We start from the raw sequence: 17186 nt of genomic DNA, 5'->3' as shown, positions 1-17186 counted from the left end.
CTCTTTTGCAATACTTTGAAGGTTGTGGCTGAAAAGAGTTAAACGGGTGTAAATACTTTAGCAGAGTGATGTATTTCTTCATAGTATTTATGCTCAGTCAAAGTAATTACTACATAATGAAGGCTCTGTGAATGTTTTGTAGGAGTTTATTTATTGTCAGATACTTAGAAGATGGATTTTATGTGGAGTGATCCTTTAACCTGGTAGCTGATTGTGTACAGCTGTTTGCCAACCAAAAGTCAAGCCTATACATGAAACATAAATATGCTCAAAATAAATAACAAATGCATTAATCCCATTTTGGTGACGTGAAGTTGTCCATAGCAAGACAAATGTTTAGTTTGGAACCAAGAAAATCCGAACTGTCCACTTATTAAAAGCTTCAATACTTGCAAATGTCAAGCAGGCAAGAAGACTGTACAAACTAAATGTTGTGACATACAGTCTCTGGATTCCTGCTGCATTTGCACCTCTTGACATATGGGTGCCTAATGCTTAAGGAACACATAAATGAGCACTAAAACACCTCTTAAACCAAATAACCTCAAGTGCAGTAACTTGATCTTTGCAGAAGGCCCCAGGGTCAACCAATACATCATCCAAAAGTTGCAGCAGCACAAGCCAAACGAGGCAATAACACAAAAGAAGAAGAAGGAATTTTGGATCAGCTTTGCTGACTAGTCAAGTTACATTGACTCACTGGACAAAAGACATTGCCTTGCTTGAATGATCAAAAGTCCCACTGCATCGAGCCCTCAACAATGTAGGGCTCAATGCCTACATTGCTGGCAAAAAAAAAATAATAATTCCTCTTTTATTAAACTGATTAAACTTACACTTAATAATTAAAAGAAAACAAACAAAAACTGAGCAATATTTTTCAATCTAATCATTGGTGCACACACCTTGCATTGCCAGTAAAATATTTAAAACCAAAACATGTGATTCATTTCAGAGCAATCACTGCTGTGAATGAACAAAAAAACACTCAAGCAGAGAAAGAGTGAGTAGAAAAGTTGATTCACAAAAGAATAGTTTTGTATTGAGTGAAATGAAAGCAGTCTGATATTGTGAAAACAGTGCAAAGTCAGCAGCTGGTCAGGAACACCCAGAAGTCTGTGGTTTCCATTTTTACTGTACACAGTAGTCGTATAAAAAGAAAGAGAAACAACGAAGGAAAAATCCAAAACTGAGCTTGTTTCTGGGAAATTCTGGTTTCTGTTTGACCTCTGGGATTAGTGTAGGTGGGATCTACTCCAAACAAAACACAACAGCCCCTAAATTTCAATAACTTGTATTAACATGAACATTGTGTCATTGGGAGTGAAACTAATAGGAAGAGTGGTCAAAGATAGAAATGAAGGAGGCAGTCAATGCTTACCAAACCGTTTGTAGCCGAAGGACTGCACCTCCTCTTCATCAGTAAATTCGTCTGCAGAGAAAAAAAGAAATTAAGGAAATAAAAATGTATTTAATTTAAAAACATAAAACAAAACAATAAATGTTTTAGTCTTCAGAGGTGCAGATCCTTTAACATGGTTGGTTAAGTATTTTATTCACATTTCTGTAAACAAGTTACGTTAAAAAAACTAAATGAATACTATGTGTTGACAAAGATTATTTTATGCAACTTTGATCAAAATGACCGAGACAGATCATAGAAAGAAAAAAAAAAAGAACAGATTCCAGTTCATAGGATAAAAAGCCTCCATTGAGAAAATGTGGTTTTGTTTGTTTCTGGGAAATGAGCTTCTAATCACAGTTACCACATAGCAGACCCCACGATGAGCTAAAGAGTGATATGAATAATCCAAGCTGTTGTAAAAGATCCAAAGGAGGAATTTTGGCTTTCCCAACATCTCCATTAAACATTTTCCGGTTTACGTTAATGAGCGACATGATTGTGTTTGTATCAAACTTGGACAACATGAGCATCCCTGGCTGCTCAAGAGTCATTCAGGGGAAATCACGCTTCGCTTTTTATTTCCAAATGGCTGATTTGAAAAATGTGAATCAGAGTGAAGGTTGTTTGGATTTTATTTGGAAAGGCTACAGCTGTACTACTTAGCAGGAGGTTGCTCAATATTAACATTTCATCAGATGGGAATTTCATTTGTTTTACAGACGAAACTGAGGGACCTTTCTCTGTAATCTGAACACAGAGCATTTCAGAAGTATTTCATCGTTACACAACTGTGGATAAAATAAACTATTTAAAGGAAAAGTAAGACCACCTTTATGTTATCATACTTAATACACCGTATTAAACAAGCCCAATCACTGAGTGCAGATGTTCCAACCATTTCCATGGCTACAGGTTAAAGATGGACTGCTTCTTCAAACATTAGTAAAACAATAAATAAATACATTAATTTATTTATTAATTTGTATATAAATATATATATAATAGTGACACTATTTGGCATCATTGCTGAACATATCTTTTCTGCTAATCCTTCTGGAGTCAATTGTTTGTGGTATAATAACAAAGGTGAAACAAATTCACTTTGAAATGTCACTCCAGGTAAAATCACTATAGGATCACTGTGCATGTTGACATTGACAGATTGCACTCCAAATAGTTTGGGTTTTGTGGTTTTGCCATTGCCTGAGCGTGGTGTGCCAGGTATAAACTTTTGTGGAGGTTGTCTTATGATGTGGCATTATTTTTTAGGGGTTGGTCTTTGACCTTCAGTTATGGTGAAAATACATCTTAATGCTACTGCTTACAAAGAAATTCCAGACAATTTTATGAATCCAAATTTTCAGAATGAGTTTGGAGAATTCACCAAGCAAAGTTGAGAGGAGAGATTAAAGTTGGTGTGGAGGAACTTCAACTGCCTGGCAAAATGTCTTGATTTCAGTCTTAAACTAGAGTTAAAACTACAAACCAGGTTTCATCTTATCTAACCTCATTCATGCACTTCTGGAAGAATATTAAAAAATTCCAATAAACACACTCATAAACTTTGGGAAGAGCCTTCCCAGAAAAGTAAAAGATGTTATAGCTGCTAGGGGTAAGTCAAGTCTATATCGAGATTAAGGTATCATTACAGTTTGTGTGTGAATGTCTGTAAGGGTGTATGTGTGTGTTTGTGGCAAGTATATTGATATTTTTGGCAATATACTGTAGTATAGTGTATAAACTCTGCAATCAATTTTAACCCACTGTAAGACCAACAAAAACTGTTACGGTAATTCAAAGTAGGATTGTATCCAAAACATGTTTTCTTTTAGAAAATCTCCAGTACTAATCAAGTGAATTTCAATTGGCTTTCAGTGCAATAATTAAAGCTGGATTTGAACTAGTCCCCTTTAACACATTTTTTTGGTTTGATGTTAAGCCATTACATCGTTCTTCTGCTAGCAATCTCTGACTGGTTTTCTTCCATTTTTCCCAAGTGTTGGGATCTTACACTTTGACACACTGAATTTCCCCTGTTAAATAAAACCATCCTCCACAGCATGACAAGCATGTTTTGAAAAGGGGGTGGTGTTTTCAGTGTTGCAGTGTTAGTTTTCCAACAAATTTTGTCTCGTCTGAATTTGCTGTCTCCTAAATGTCTCCTGGCAAACTGGGAATAAGACCTCTAAAGGCTTTATACAACAAATAGTGTCTCCATTTTCAGGTTATGGATTAAGCAATGTGCCAAGATTAAGCTTGTTTTGTTTCAAAATCTAACCCTGATTGAAAATTTTCCATAACTTAATGCCAACTGTGTTCTTCTGTCTTTATCATGCTTGTTTGTTTCTCTAACGTTTGTCTGAGACATTCATACCAACTTCATTTATGCAGAAATTATGTAATTTACAGACCTAAAGGGGGTGGAATCTGCTCTGCACATTTCTTTTAGATATTTATTTGCAAAAAAATAACAACAACAACTGTGTATCATTAAATCCGTTCTTGTTTGTGGTTGTAGCGTGACAAAATGTAAAAACATTCAATGCGGTGTGAATACTTTTGCAAGGCCTTGTTGTTATTCTCACAATCAACAGTTTTCTGAGAACGACCACAAGGGGGCAGAGTTGTTGGGATGTTAATTATTTCCCACAAGTTCATAGCCTACTGACTTACCCAGAGAGGCTGGGAACGACATGCCTCTGTCTTTATTTAGCAAAGTCCAGCACATCAGGGAACCACATGAGCCTCACATCCAGGCGAGTTTATTATGAGCCTTTGTTTACATAAGCGCCAGCGTGATTCATACGACGTAATTTAGTGTTTAAAAGCAGCAGGAGTACAAGAGAGGCCACAACGATGCTTTTATTATGCTTCAATTTAAACTGACTCATTAGTTCCTGCAGCAGCACTTGATTTATCTGAGGCAGGATCAACTTTTAAAATAAGTGCATGAATGCGAGCTACATATTCAAGCGCCATTTGTCTAAAGTCATGTGCATAACTTCTGTTTGGGACAGCTGTTTTTTTATCTGCCTTTCTGTCTGATGTTCATCGGTGGACAGATGCAAAACAATTTCAGGCAAAAGCTTGGTAAGTGAAACCAGATGTTAGAGTAGTAACCCACGCATTCCTCTCCTCTTGTCCCAGAGCAGGAGAAAGAATGAACGCAAGAAAATGTGACAAAAGAGAGAGAGAGAGAGAGAGAGAGAGCGAGGAACAATTGATCAGTCATTACCAACACGTGGCGTTTATAAGCCTGCGGTCGATTTAAAACAATTTTAATAGTTATTATTAAAGTGAAGCCTACCTTTCATTGTGGTTCACTGGAGTCTGTTTATCTACTGGTTGAAGTCACTCCAGCATCGCATTGGAATTTGCCATAAGGCACCTTGAATCTGCAGGTATCACACTGTCCTCGTTTTATTAGCAGGAAAAACAAGTTAAGAAAATAAAAAAAAGAAAAAAAAGAAAAAATAGGAGGCAAATCCAAGTAGGTTTTTTCCCCCACTGTGTATCTCTCTCTTTCTTCTCCTTCAGTGCAGGTATTGCTTATGCTGCTGCCAAAAAAGACAAAAAAAAATCTAATGAATAAATAAAATAAAAAGAACTTTGTTGAAATGATGTAAACTTCATATGATTTCCCCTGGCTTCTGTCAGTTAAGAGAGATGCTGAGATGAGCTTGACTCTGTGTCCCACTCGGATCTGAGGTGGTACTCTCGCCGATGCAGCAACAAGAGGAGCTTGAAAACTTAAGGAGTCCTAACGTGAGAGGAAGTGCTGCACGCACTGCTTGGAGAAACCTCGAGCTCCTCACATCTGTGCGCACCGTCTGCACACAGCTGCTTTCTTTGTGCGCTGCTATGTGATTTTACCATAGAGAATAATTGTACTTAACGAAAAAATAAAATTCTGATTCCACAGTGTGAACTTGTATAACATGGAGGTTTGGATAAGGGAGATAATAAAATTGTGTAAAAATGGAACTAACTATTTTCTTAAAAATGCACCACCTAAAGCTAAAATATTTTTAAAAGCACAGCCTTGTTTTGAAATTTGAATTAAAAAGCAGTAATCTCCAGTTCTTATTTTGACTTTACTTTGAATTTTCTAAGCTGGATAGAGTCCACCTGCACAATGCAAGCTTAGTGCTCTGTTTTGGCCATTTGGGGGCAGTAAAGAGGATGATGTAACGGTGACGTTTGCCAACTATTTTTACACGCAGCACTTATTTTGGCCTGTTTCAAGATTGGTCATGAACTAAGAGGGAAATTAAATAAGGGACCAAACATGTAAAGGGTTCAGTCACAGAACTGAAATATCCTTTCTTGTGGCTCAGTGGTGAAATTCAGGACATCCGTGCATAAACGATAGGGCCCAGGTTTGAAAACTCTAGAAAATCTTTTTCGTATTGTTCAAGATAAAATGAAATGAATGATGTGTGGATATAATATAAATCTATGACAAAATTTTGAAATTCAGTGGTGAAATTCAGGACATCCGTGCATAAACGATAGGGCCCAGGTTTGAAAACTCTAGAAAATCTTTTTCGTATTGTTCAAGATAAAATGAAATGAATGATGTGTGGATATAATATAAATCTATGACAAAATTTTGAAAGTTTGATTAAAGTGCTTACTCGTAATTACTTGGTTAATAACACTACATTAACCATTCATATGCTTTAGAGATTGTTTCACATTAACATTTCTTAACATTTGGTAGAAAATGTTTTGTAGTTTGAGTAACTGCATTGATTATGTGGATTGTTTAAACCTTATTCCAGGTAAGATTTTTTTTAGGTAGTTCACTGGAATAGACAAATAAGTTCTGAATAAAATAGAATAACTTTAAAATTAAAAGCAAAAAACATGACACATTCATTTTCATATGAAGTCAAAAAAGTTATAATATGACCTCCTGAGCGCCCTGCTTTAAGCAAAAACACATTTCTCATCTCAGTACTTTTAATGTGATCACATAAAGCTCCAAGGGATGCTGTGTCCTGTCGAAATGAAGTTTTCTGTTGACTGAGCGACACTTAACGTTTCTCATTTCAGTTTTACCTCAAAGATCATCCATTCATCAGCCCTGTTCATTGTGAAACTGTTTATGTCCTTCATCTCTTTGTCTTCCAAACTAAAACATGCCAATGTGATCAAGTTAAAAAATTTTGTGCCTAAAACTTTTGTTTTATGTTGATCTCTCTGTGATTAATTGCTTGTCTGCAGTCTTTTACCACTTGGAACTTGTTTTACTATAAAGTCCTTTCTGTGGTCTAGGTGGACCAGGGGATAATATCTGGTAAAATATTCTTCCTATGGTGTTATATGAACCAGGTGCTGAAAGTGCCAGCAAGGGCTAAAGTTCTGTCTGCTTCTGATTATGATCCTTTAAGGACTCGATTTTCTGGGTCACTGACTCTGCAAAGAGCACATTTTTTTTGGGAGGAGGAGGAATAGTTGCAGAGAAAAACCTAAGAACAACGTCCTGTGTCACACATCGGATTCAAATCTGATGAAAGGATATGTTGAAATCATTTTACAGCTGAACAGATCCTTGGTATTTTTGGTTTGTGTCAATGGAAAGAGGTTTAGGCTTGAGAAATTAGTCACACCCCATTAACTTTTTTATTCTGTTGTTATATGACAACCACAACTTTTAGTGTGTGTTTCTGGGATTCTATCTTAACACATATTAGACTCTACACTTGAACTTGTAGGAAAATGACAAGTTGCTTTGGTTTTTGTTGTCGCAATGAAAAATCTGAAAAGCGTGGTGAGCTACCTTGTGTCAATGTTTATGTGTCTTTTACATCAGATATTGGGATATTTCTCTATCAGCTTTAAACAACTAGAGACTGCCTGTGAACATCAGTTGTATGTTTAGGGTTGTTGTCTTCATATGTCCCCACCTGATCAGTGAATCTCGGAAGTTTCTTGAGTGTTACAACGAGTCTCTTGACTATTTCTGTTTCGCTGATGAATATGCTCCTTACCTTGAAGGTCACTTAAGTGGACATATAAATGTAGTTAGTTGGAAGTTGTGCCATATTCTTTTACATCTTTCTCAGATGATTATTTAAGAACATTAAAGAAAGGGGGGCTGATGACTACAAATGCCTCACACTCCTCAGACACTTATTTGTAAAACAATTGAAAAACAATGTATCATATTTCCTCCACTTCAGAATAATTTGCTATTTTGCGTTGATCTATCAAACAATGAAACTTGCGGCTCTAATCTAAAAAATGGGTAAAAGTTTGGGAAATGGAAAAGCCTTTTCAAAGAAATGCTCTTGCAGTAGCAAACAATGGTAGTTTCTTGGTTTCCAGAACTCCTTGCAGTGAAAATCATCTTGTTGATCTAATTTCTTCCTCATTTAGAAATGTTTCCTATACCCAAACAAATTAATCATCAAACACCACAATTACTAAAACAATAAAGATGAGCTCACTGTGATGAAACATCTTCTGAAAGCGTTTGTATTGTTAGGACCAAGACCTCGATGATTCCCACTGACAGATGATTTAAGAGCTGAAGCCAGAGAAGCGCTGCACATGTTTAGCAATCAACCATCTTTCATTATTTTTTGGTAACTAAAACTATTTCCAGCCACTAGATGCTCATGGTAAATGACCAAAAACTAATTAGTTTTGTGAACAACAAGCAGCTCCTTTGATATGACCACTTACGCAAATCCTTCCTCTGAGCATGCCCAGCGGTGGATTAACGGGAATCAACCTCAAGCAAAGACAGTAAGAGGATAAAGTTCACGTAGGACAAGCGCAAATAGACCTGAGCAGGTCAAGATAACACAAACACTTCTGTTCACACAAAACACTGTTTCGTATCAGAAGGAGGAAGCGCTTCAGTCTTCTGCTGGTGAGTTGTTTACGTTCTGATGGACCAATTTTTTTCAGTCCAAATCTTTCAGTCTGATGTAAATTTTACTTGTACTTCCAGGGGTACCTTAGTGAGATTTCAGTACATCCGACTCTTTTTCATGAGTTGAAAGAATTAGCTCATTTACCTACTCCTTTACAGTGAGATATCTTCTTTACTTCTAAGATCTTTAGAAGTAAGGAAGAAAATCCTTACTTTTAGAAGCAAAGATTTTTTTATCATTTGAAAATGTTACAAATATTTGGTTCCATCTTTAAATGTTAGAATAATTTAGCCATCTTTTCACAATACTTTATGAAGTTTATAAATACAGGTTACATTTGATGGCAGCAGGATTTAAACAAGCAGCTTTTATAACCAGTTTAAACCCTGGCCTCAACCGGGTACATCTACATTTGTACTAAATCCTCATTGGTTGCCATATTGTATAACTCCGAACTATAACTGGATACAAAGCAAAGCAGACAGGGGAGTTCAGCTGCTGAATCAAAGTTGGCAAAAAAAAATAAATAAAAAAATAAAAAATACATTTGCTTTGATTTTTTTTATTGTTTGTTTGTTTTCTGAATGTTTTCGTGACTTGATGGAGCTCGGTTTCTGAAACAGCAGGCGGTCGCTGACGTAAACACTGTTTTTCTGCTGAGATGAACCCAACAATGTAATTTATTCAGGGCTCACACACTTCTGTTGGCCTCTTTGCGGTATGGCTCAGACCAAAAACTACAGTCAGATGTGAAAGCCAAAAGAAGAAATATGGTTATAGAACAAATGAAATGCAGTGAAAAACAGACTTTCAGTTTGCTTAAAGTGCTACAAATAGAAAAGACATGTAACCTTTTAAATCTTCCTAAACATATTAAACTCTAACTGGAACTTTAATACATAAATGTAAGAAAGTCTGGGTATTTTTCTTTCCTGCCATCAGAAGAATTCATTTATTACCAATTAATTCTTTAATATTTTTGCTCTTGAAAACTATAAACAGAAATGTTCATGTGTGATCAAACCAGGAGAAAAGAATTTCCATGTGACTATACTTTGTGAGCAAATGTGTAGCCCCACCTAGTGGCACATTAGATAAGTGCCTCTTGCGTTAAATCACAGTCAAGTTAAAACCCTATTACCTCGATCAGATTTTAAAACAAGTGGCAAAAGTATTAACACATCTAGATTTTTTGTCCCGTATTTTGTAATGTCAAAACCACAAAGACCAGTCCAGGATGTCCCTCATCTCTCATCCAGTGACTGCTGGAGACTGGCACCAACCTGTAACCCTGCGGTTTAGACACTGTGTCTAAACCGCAGATAACCATAGGATAGATAACCATAAAGTTCATTGTATGTTCTTAGGATTTTAAGTGACACTAATTAATGGATATTTGTGAAATAAAAGGAGAACATTGCAAGGTTTATATATATATATTTACAAACAACCTGCATTTCTATTCAACCCTCATGAATCAATTCTTATTATAGAGCATATTTTACAACAGTTGCAGACGAAAGTGTTTTACCTCTACCAACTTTGCATTTTTATCGTCTTTCTTGTTGCAAAACCTCAAGCTCATTCAGGTCAGATGGAGAACATCTGTGATTATCAGTTTTCTAGTCTTGGGACATATACTCAATTGGATTTTGTCTGGACTTTGACTCGACCAGTCTAACACATAAACATGTTTTCATCCAAGCAATTCTTTACAAAATAGAATATTCTGTGTAATTATATTCTATGTAATTAATATAATATTCTGTGTTGGTGCCCTGCTGAAGGGTGAACCTTACTCTCTACTCTTTAGCAGCATCGGAAAAATATTTCCTCCAGGATTGCCTTGGATTTAACTCCATCCAGGTTCTTTCATTACCCAGCACTTATTTAAGCTTCTCCAGAACATTTTTCCTGACTCGTTTGCTCATTGTTCTTAATAATGCTTCGTGTAATGTTTTCTAACAAACCCTTTAGACCTTTGCAAAAGAGCCGGATACATACTGAGATTAAATTGCCCATAAGTGGATTCCATTTACTCATAAAGGTGGCATCGCATGTCAGTTAGTAGCAGTGTATTTTATTAATGGGTGTCATAGTAGAGGAGTATTTTCTGATTTGTATTTGTGAAAAAAAAAACAAACAAACAAAAAACCACTCCGATATGCATAAAGTTGAGTTTTACCATCAGTCATCAAAAAAACTCCTGCAAAAAGTATAAATGAATAAAAAAGTCTTCTATTTTCTTTGTTTCAGACTGATCTGAATCACATCACAAATCACCACTAAGAATGAAGTTCCTTCTCAGTTTGACGACTCTCGTCGCTGCTTCATGTGTCCTTAGTCTTGCTGATGCTGACCAAATGAATGTCTTTTCAGAGGACATCTTAAAACGTAAGTTGGCAAGTCAGAATCATTTCCATTTCCTGTTTCCATCCAAACAAAGAAAGACTTAATATGTTCCAAGTATTCCTTTAAAATCGGTTCACACATTTCCAATTTTTGGAAGTGTGAGAAAAGGAAATATTGCAACATGTTCATTATTTGTCTCAGAGCTGTCAGAGGATGGTGAGAAGCTTGTGAATGAGGAGATGAAAAGAGCACTGTATGGCGTGAAGCAGATGAGGGAGGTGATGTGGAGGAATGAGCAGAAGCATGAGCACCTCATGAACTCTCTGAAGCACAGCGGCGACAAGAAGAAGGCGAGAGAACTTGCCTGACATAAATGAGAAGAAAAAAAATATTCAAACAAGATGGAAATTTGTTACAAACTTTCACTTCTCCCACCAGGGGGCAGCCCAGCTAGCAAAGGATGTGAGTGAGAAGCTGGAGGAGGCGGAGGAGCAGTGCAAAGATTCCCTGCAGTCAGAGTGGGAGGAATGCAGACCCTGTCTGGAAGATGCATGTAAAACCTTCTACACCTCCACATGCCGCAGGGGCTTTGCTTCTTTCCGCAGCAAGGTATCAAAACCTTCTTCTTACAATGTCAAAAATGAATTAAGAAGTTGGGTTGAGACCTTCTATTTTACTTTGGAACATCACTGAACAGCTAGTAATTGCTTACTTAAAACCCCTGCAGAATGATAATACAAGTTATTTTATAATCATGAGTTTCCATTTATGACTAGCTGTCCTGCTGAGCAAAATCAGAGTACTTAGTTTACCTCACAAGTTGTTTTCATTGGTCTTTAAAGGCCTGAAAGGTGTAACTACAGTGTACACCAGTGAAGAAATAATATAAAATACAAGCTAATCTTCCTTATGTTAAATCCAGTTCATAAAACAATGTGACAATGGAGACAGACAACCAATAATTTCCTCATTTACCCCACAAAGATGAGACATTAAACAACCACAGATAGGGGCCCAACACACAGTCTCAATAAATTCAGATTTTTATTGATTTATATAGTATGACATATATTAAAGTATAACATTTCTGTCTTTTTTGTGTAGCCAAATTGCAACCATAAGCTTCAATGTATCTTATGAATTTTATTGCATGATATATAAAATTTAGTAAACAAAGAGACCTCGGATGCTTATACAATGCTCTCCTTGCCTGGTGTCTACGTTTAGGTGGACAATTATTTTATGTTAGGTTTGTAGCATGCCATATTTTTACCACTTTCAGAAAACTGCCTCCTTTCCCAGTTGTTAAATAATCTCTCCAATAAACCTGGCAATCATCTCACCACCCTCAAGCCTAAAGCTACAAGGGAGGATACCAGTCAAATACTCCAACTGCCATAACGTTCATGTGTTGCAGGTGGAATCCTTTTTCCAAAGAGTCTCCAGACGCTTTGGTCCAAGAGAGCGTCCTCTGGAAGCAGGAGACATCTTGATGAACCAAAGTCCTGATGAATTAGAACCAGATGTAGTTCAGATTGAGAATTCTTTCAAGCGAGTTATGAGCAAGGTGGGGACCCTGGTGAATTGCAGCATCACTTTGGTCTCCAGGATGAGCAGCAGGCTTGATGGAGTTCTTCAGAAAGCTTTCCTGAACAACTCCAATGAACTGTCAGAGGAAAGCGCTTCCGATTCATACTACCCTGGGCGCGACTCCGGCTTCCTGCAGGGCGTTGGGCTGGAGGAGGTGCTGGAGTCATTCTTCGACTTTGGAAAGAGTGTGGTGGAGGAGTTTGGAGCTGTGGTTACCCAGGTGTTTGATGATATCCATCAGACTGTGGAGGAGGAGACTAAGAAAGGTAACTCAGGTCATTTCACATTGCTGATGCCATACATGTGCCATTGGACCAGAGTTGTGTCGAGGTAATTATATACACATTTTTCTCTTTTGTCCAGAGATAAAAAGCTTCCCTCGCTTCCTGCAGGACAGAAAGCTGTGCAAAGACCTCCGCAGGCAGACATCAGAGTGCTGGCAGCTTCAGAACAAGTGTGAGACCTGCCAGGGAGCTCTGCTCACAGGTGAATCGCCTATTCACTCAAAATGTATTATTTTTTGTCCAGCTGACACCTTTAGACACCACAGCTCATGTTTTCATTTCGCCACAGAGTGCACCAGTGTTCGTGAACTGCATGTGGAGCTGGATGAAATATCCGAGCTGCTGGATGTCTCCAAACAGCAATATGATGAAATCTTGTCCATTGTCCAGCGTCACACCGACGAGACGGTCAAGTGGCTAACCAACATGGCAGCAGAGTTCAGCTGGGTGGCTCAGGCTGTGAGCAACAGCAGCACTCCTCAAAATGTTTTCCGCATCACAATGGTGAGTAGGCAGGGTGGAGAAAAAACACGCAACAGACCAGAGGAGGCAAAAGTATAATTGAATAAGCTGTGAATGTGAATTGAATCAAGTTTTCTCCATGTTTCATAAGTGAATTTCTTTCAGCAATTCAATTTAACAAGTAAAAATCTGAAAACCATAGGGAAGACAAAACAATCACAGACATCATCTGGAAGCTCAGTGGTAAAGACGTTAGCTGCTCCCAGAATGCTGCATCCAAATATGACAAGAAGTTTAGTAGAAGGAGAACCTGTGGTGGACAAAGGTGCACGGATATCAAGATCAACAGACATGCTTTCTCTAACAACCCTCACAAATTTATACCCTGCATTCTTTGCAGCTTTGACTGTACCCCTACAAGCAATTTTAACTTGTGCTGCTGAATTCATTAGATGTTTTCTACAGAGCTATAAGAGTCACTGTATCTAAAATATTTGCTATAATTGTTGCCTTTCCAATGCCATTCATCCCTCTGAAGCAGAAGCAACATAAGAAGCATCTCACTTTAGTTAAGAAAAAAAAAAGGAGTGGAGTCCTCCTCAGTGGTTCAATGTCCTCCTGTTATATGAAAGTAAATTTACCATCTTAGCTAGACAACATCCCAGAGTCTGGAGGAAGAGTGCAGAAGTACAGAATCCAAGCTGCTCTTTGCTCAGTGTGAAGTGTCCACACTTTAGGGCAGGGTTCCCCAAAGTTGGTCCTGGAGGGCCGGCATCCTGCATGTTTTAGTTCTCTCCCTAGTGGTAGTAACAACCTTTTCAGCATGTCAGTGTTCTTCTTAGGCCTTTTAACTAGCCATCATTGGATCCAGGTGCGTTAAACCAGGGAGAGAACTCAAACATGCAGCATACCGGCCCTCAAGGACCCACTTTGGGCACCCCTGCATTAGGGCAACAAGTCATCAGCTAGAGTTGGTTCAGTATGTTGCAACACGTCCAAAGAAACTGCAACCACCAGTCAGGGAATTTTACATTTTATGCTGTTTCAGACGTTTTCTCAACATCTCACCAGACCCACAATCCGACTGTCTCCCTGCTGTAGTAATATGTGCAAAAGTTAAACTGTAAATCAACATTTCCTTTCAAATCTTCTGCTATTAGTCTTATGTAATATTCAAATTCTCTAAGATGAAATTCACTATTTTCATTAGCCATTAATCTTAATCATCAGCATTAACAGAAACAAAGACTTGAAATATCACAATATGTGATGATTCGGCTTCATAGACTTGAAATCACAGTTTGAAGATTACCAGCTTCATCAGAATGCGTTTCTGCTCTGAATTTATTGAAGAAACATTTTTATCGATATCTTGAATTAAAAAAAAGGGTATACATCTGTCTGCAAGAGAAAATACAATTACTTTTTCTTTTCTCTAGGTGGCACCAGAGAGCCATGAGGAGCAGAATATGTCTGCCACTGAGACTAAGGTGGAAGTAAATGTCCTGAACTCTCCCCCACTCACACTCAACATCCCTGGGGAGCTGGAGCTGCACGATCCAGCTTTCATCCAGTACGTGGCCCAGGAGGCTCTGGACAAGTACAAGGAGATGGTCAGGTGAGTCTTGCTTAACGGCTCAGCTTTAGCAATGTGGTCCATTTCTTTGATACAATATAAACCATAAACTCTTAACATTACAGCTCTGTTGCTTACAGTGCGTTTGTTTCCCCAACAGGATTGAAGATGCGTAACACTGCTCCATCTTCTTTATTTTCCGCATTTAATAGTAGTGAAGATCTTCATGTTGATATCCGAAGACACTACAGCTGTAGTCAATATTTAACTGACTCTTTCAAGTTTTCTTCTTGTTAAATAGTGTAACTTCACAAAATATGTTCTATTCACAGACCAAGTGAAATGAGACACTTTCTGAATGTTTTAGTGGATGTCAGACACATGAAAGCTACATGTAACATTTAGTTTATCGTTTTATTTTATTCTGTACAAAATCATATTAGTTAACATTCTCATAACTTTCATCATGTGTACCCACACTAGATCAGGTCTCATTCTTAAGGGACAATCTCTTACATGAATGATGCACAGAAAGAAAAAAAAAAATTCACATCTTCAGTATTGTCTAATTTCTCATACTTTCAAGGATTCTGTACCTGTGAGAATTTAAACAAACTTTGACATTTGTATTATCTATTAAAGAACTAAGCCATGGCTCAGCCATAGTCTCTTATGTGCTTGTGTTATCGGAGTTTTATTAGATTAGGTTATGAGTGTGAAAGTGGAGGTAAATGTCACATACGGTACTCAAGTACAGAACCTCCTCACATATGTGTAAAAATGCTCAAAATAAGTTCATCTTTTATTTGCAGTACCATATTTTCATACTAGCTGTAGTTTAACAGTAGAATTTGAAGATTTCTATTTTTTAACCTTGGTTCCCATCCTCCTCGCTGTGTGGGAGTGGAATGATAAACCTGCAATATAAATCTGTTATTTTAAACTTTGTTTTGACTGTATACGTTGCCAAGAGAACACATGTGACTTATTGTAACCAATTTGTACCTTGGTTACAATAAGTAACCAAGGTATATTGGCATGTTCACATACCTTTCCCATTCTGAAGAGAGTTTATTAAAAATGTAAAGTCATATGCTGCAAAAAAAAAAAGGAATATATGAGCTAAAGCTAAAATGTTCTTCAACATTTTGATCAATTTAAAAAGTATATCATTTATTTAAAAAAAGAAATAAATAAATGTGACTTTTAAAATTAAATACATTTGTTAAGTATATTTAGGGGAGCCACAAAATGTAAATTCCTGAATCTGCCCCACATAGGATGTTATAAATTGCCAATTAGAAATTCAATTCCAACTAGAAATGTATATCAAGAAAAACAAATAAAAAAGCTAAGCTCATTTGAAAGGTCTTCTTTTTCCCTGTATGTTGTTAATTAATTAGCTTCCTGAAACTGATATTTAATTGTGAGCAACTAAAAGTAAAAAAGAAAAAAAAAATTTATTAGTGGAGTTGTCCACCAAACAAGACAATCTGACAAATGAAATCAGATAATTTCTTTCCTAATTGCACAGTTTAAAGTTAATTCATAGAAATTGTTCTTTTTGAAAAAGATAATTAGAAAAAAAAATCTATGTAAATGATCAAAATGTTGTTTTAGGATTACCAAATTAAAATGACAATAAAAGAAAGGCAAAAAAGGAAAAACTGAGTTTTCAGTTCAAGTTAAAAATCATATAAAACCCATCTCTTATCCTGAATTGTCCATCTGATCACACCTGCTAAAAATATGTTTATAATATAAACTGTATGTACATCAGCTTTGATCTCTCGGTACATTCTTACATCCATTCAGAAGACCTTTTTATTTAATTAGCCACATGCTTTACACTCATATCACATACTCAAGTTAACCAGTTATTGGTCGCTTAGAAAGACGTCCTTAATCCACGATAGTTCATATAAAAGATCTGGATTCAGATAAAAAAAAAATCAGACTTAATAAAAAGAGGGAATTTGTAAGAAGGTGGGAGAAAACCATCATTTAAAAAGTTTAGAGAGAAAAAAAAAAAAAAAGAATACGTCCATCTGTCTGTTTGTATCACAGTGTTGTGGCCAGCTCACATGAATTTATTCTGATAGTTTCCCAGAGCTTAATATACCCATTTGCACACTTGGTCCCATTGTACATCAGGGACAATCATTTCCAGTTGCCAGTGTTGTCATGGCCTACTTTTTAATTGCTTTTTTAGTGTAAAAATATTTTTTGATCTCCACCAATGTACCTTAGAGTTTAACTTAAAGGTTGTCCCCAGGCTGGTATTGTGGCTCTGTAGCTGTAAAGTAGTCTTCCAGGAAGGACTGGATGTATTCGAACGTCGGCCTTTCGTCTGGCTCCTTCTTCCAGCACTGCCTCATCATCTCATGCAGCGACTCTGGGCAGCCCTGGGGGCAGGGCATGCGGTAACCGCGATCTACCTGCTCCAGTACCTCTCTGTTCACCATACCTTGAGAAACACAGAATCAAAATGTGAGTATATTGAAGAAAATACATCCCAGTAAATAAGGCTTGCACTTCTAGCGTTGTTTGGGGAATCTCTGAGTTGGGAAATTTGGGGTTTGATAAAGAGACTTGAATGGTATCAAAGTTGGTTAGTCCAATCACTACTG

At 37.1% G+C, this 17186-nt stretch overlaps 3 protein-coding genes across 4 annotated transcripts in view; 1 reads left to right on the top strand and 2 right to left on the bottom strand.

Annotated features, from left to right (window-relative positions):
• colec12 (collectin sub-family member 12) overlaps nucleotides 1–5195 on the bottom strand; it is a 29254-nt gene extending 24059 nt beyond the window's left edge. For both annotated transcript variants that reach the window (XM_044134231.1, XM_044134232.1), the window contains exons 1-2: nucleotides 4713–5195; nucleotides 1382–1432 (exon numbers count right to left, since the gene is read on the bottom strand). In XM_044134231.1, coding sequence (XP_043990166.1) covers nucleotides 1382–1432; nucleotides 4713–4719 — 58 coding nt within the window. In that variant the 5' untranslated portion in view covers nucleotides 4720–5195. The remainder of the gene's footprint in view (nucleotides 1–1381; nucleotides 1433–4712) is intronic.
• Nucleotides 5196–8231: 3036 nt separating this feature from the next.
• On the top strand, nucleotides 8232–14807 carry clul1 (clusterin-like 1 (retinal)). The gene is made up of 9 exons (XM_044134215.1): nucleotides 8232–8288; nucleotides 10549–10686; nucleotides 10846–10994; nucleotides 11083–11253; nucleotides 12062–12500; nucleotides 12598–12720; nucleotides 12808–13022; nucleotides 14420–14598; nucleotides 14717–14807. Exons 2-9 carry the CDS (start codon nucleotides 10584–10586, stop codon nucleotides 14730–14732), a joined length of 1395 nt encoding a protein of 464 aa, XP_043990150.1. The 5' UTR covers nucleotides 8232–8288; nucleotides 10549–10583; the 3' UTR covers nucleotides 14733–14807.
• The window catches only part of yes1 (YES proto-oncogene 1, Src family tyrosine kinase), a 27884-nt gene continuing 25435 nt past the window's right edge, over nucleotides 14738–17186 (bottom strand). Inside the window, exon 12 of the mRNA XM_044134214.1 lies at nucleotides 14738–17023. Within this exon, the coding sequence (XP_043990149.1) occupies nucleotides 16815–17023 (209 nt within the window). The 3' untranslated portion in view covers nucleotides 14738–16814. The remainder of the gene's footprint in view (nucleotides 17024–17186) is intronic.

This window comes from Gambusia affinis, linkage group LG12, assembly GCF_019740435.1.
Source record: "Gambusia affinis linkage group LG12, SWU_Gaff_1.0, whole genome shotgun sequence".
Classification (NCBI taxonomy): domain Eukaryota; kingdom Metazoa; phylum Chordata; class Actinopteri; order Cyprinodontiformes; family Poeciliidae; genus Gambusia; species Gambusia affinis.
This window is presented reverse-complemented; position numbering and strand designations above follow the sequence as displayed.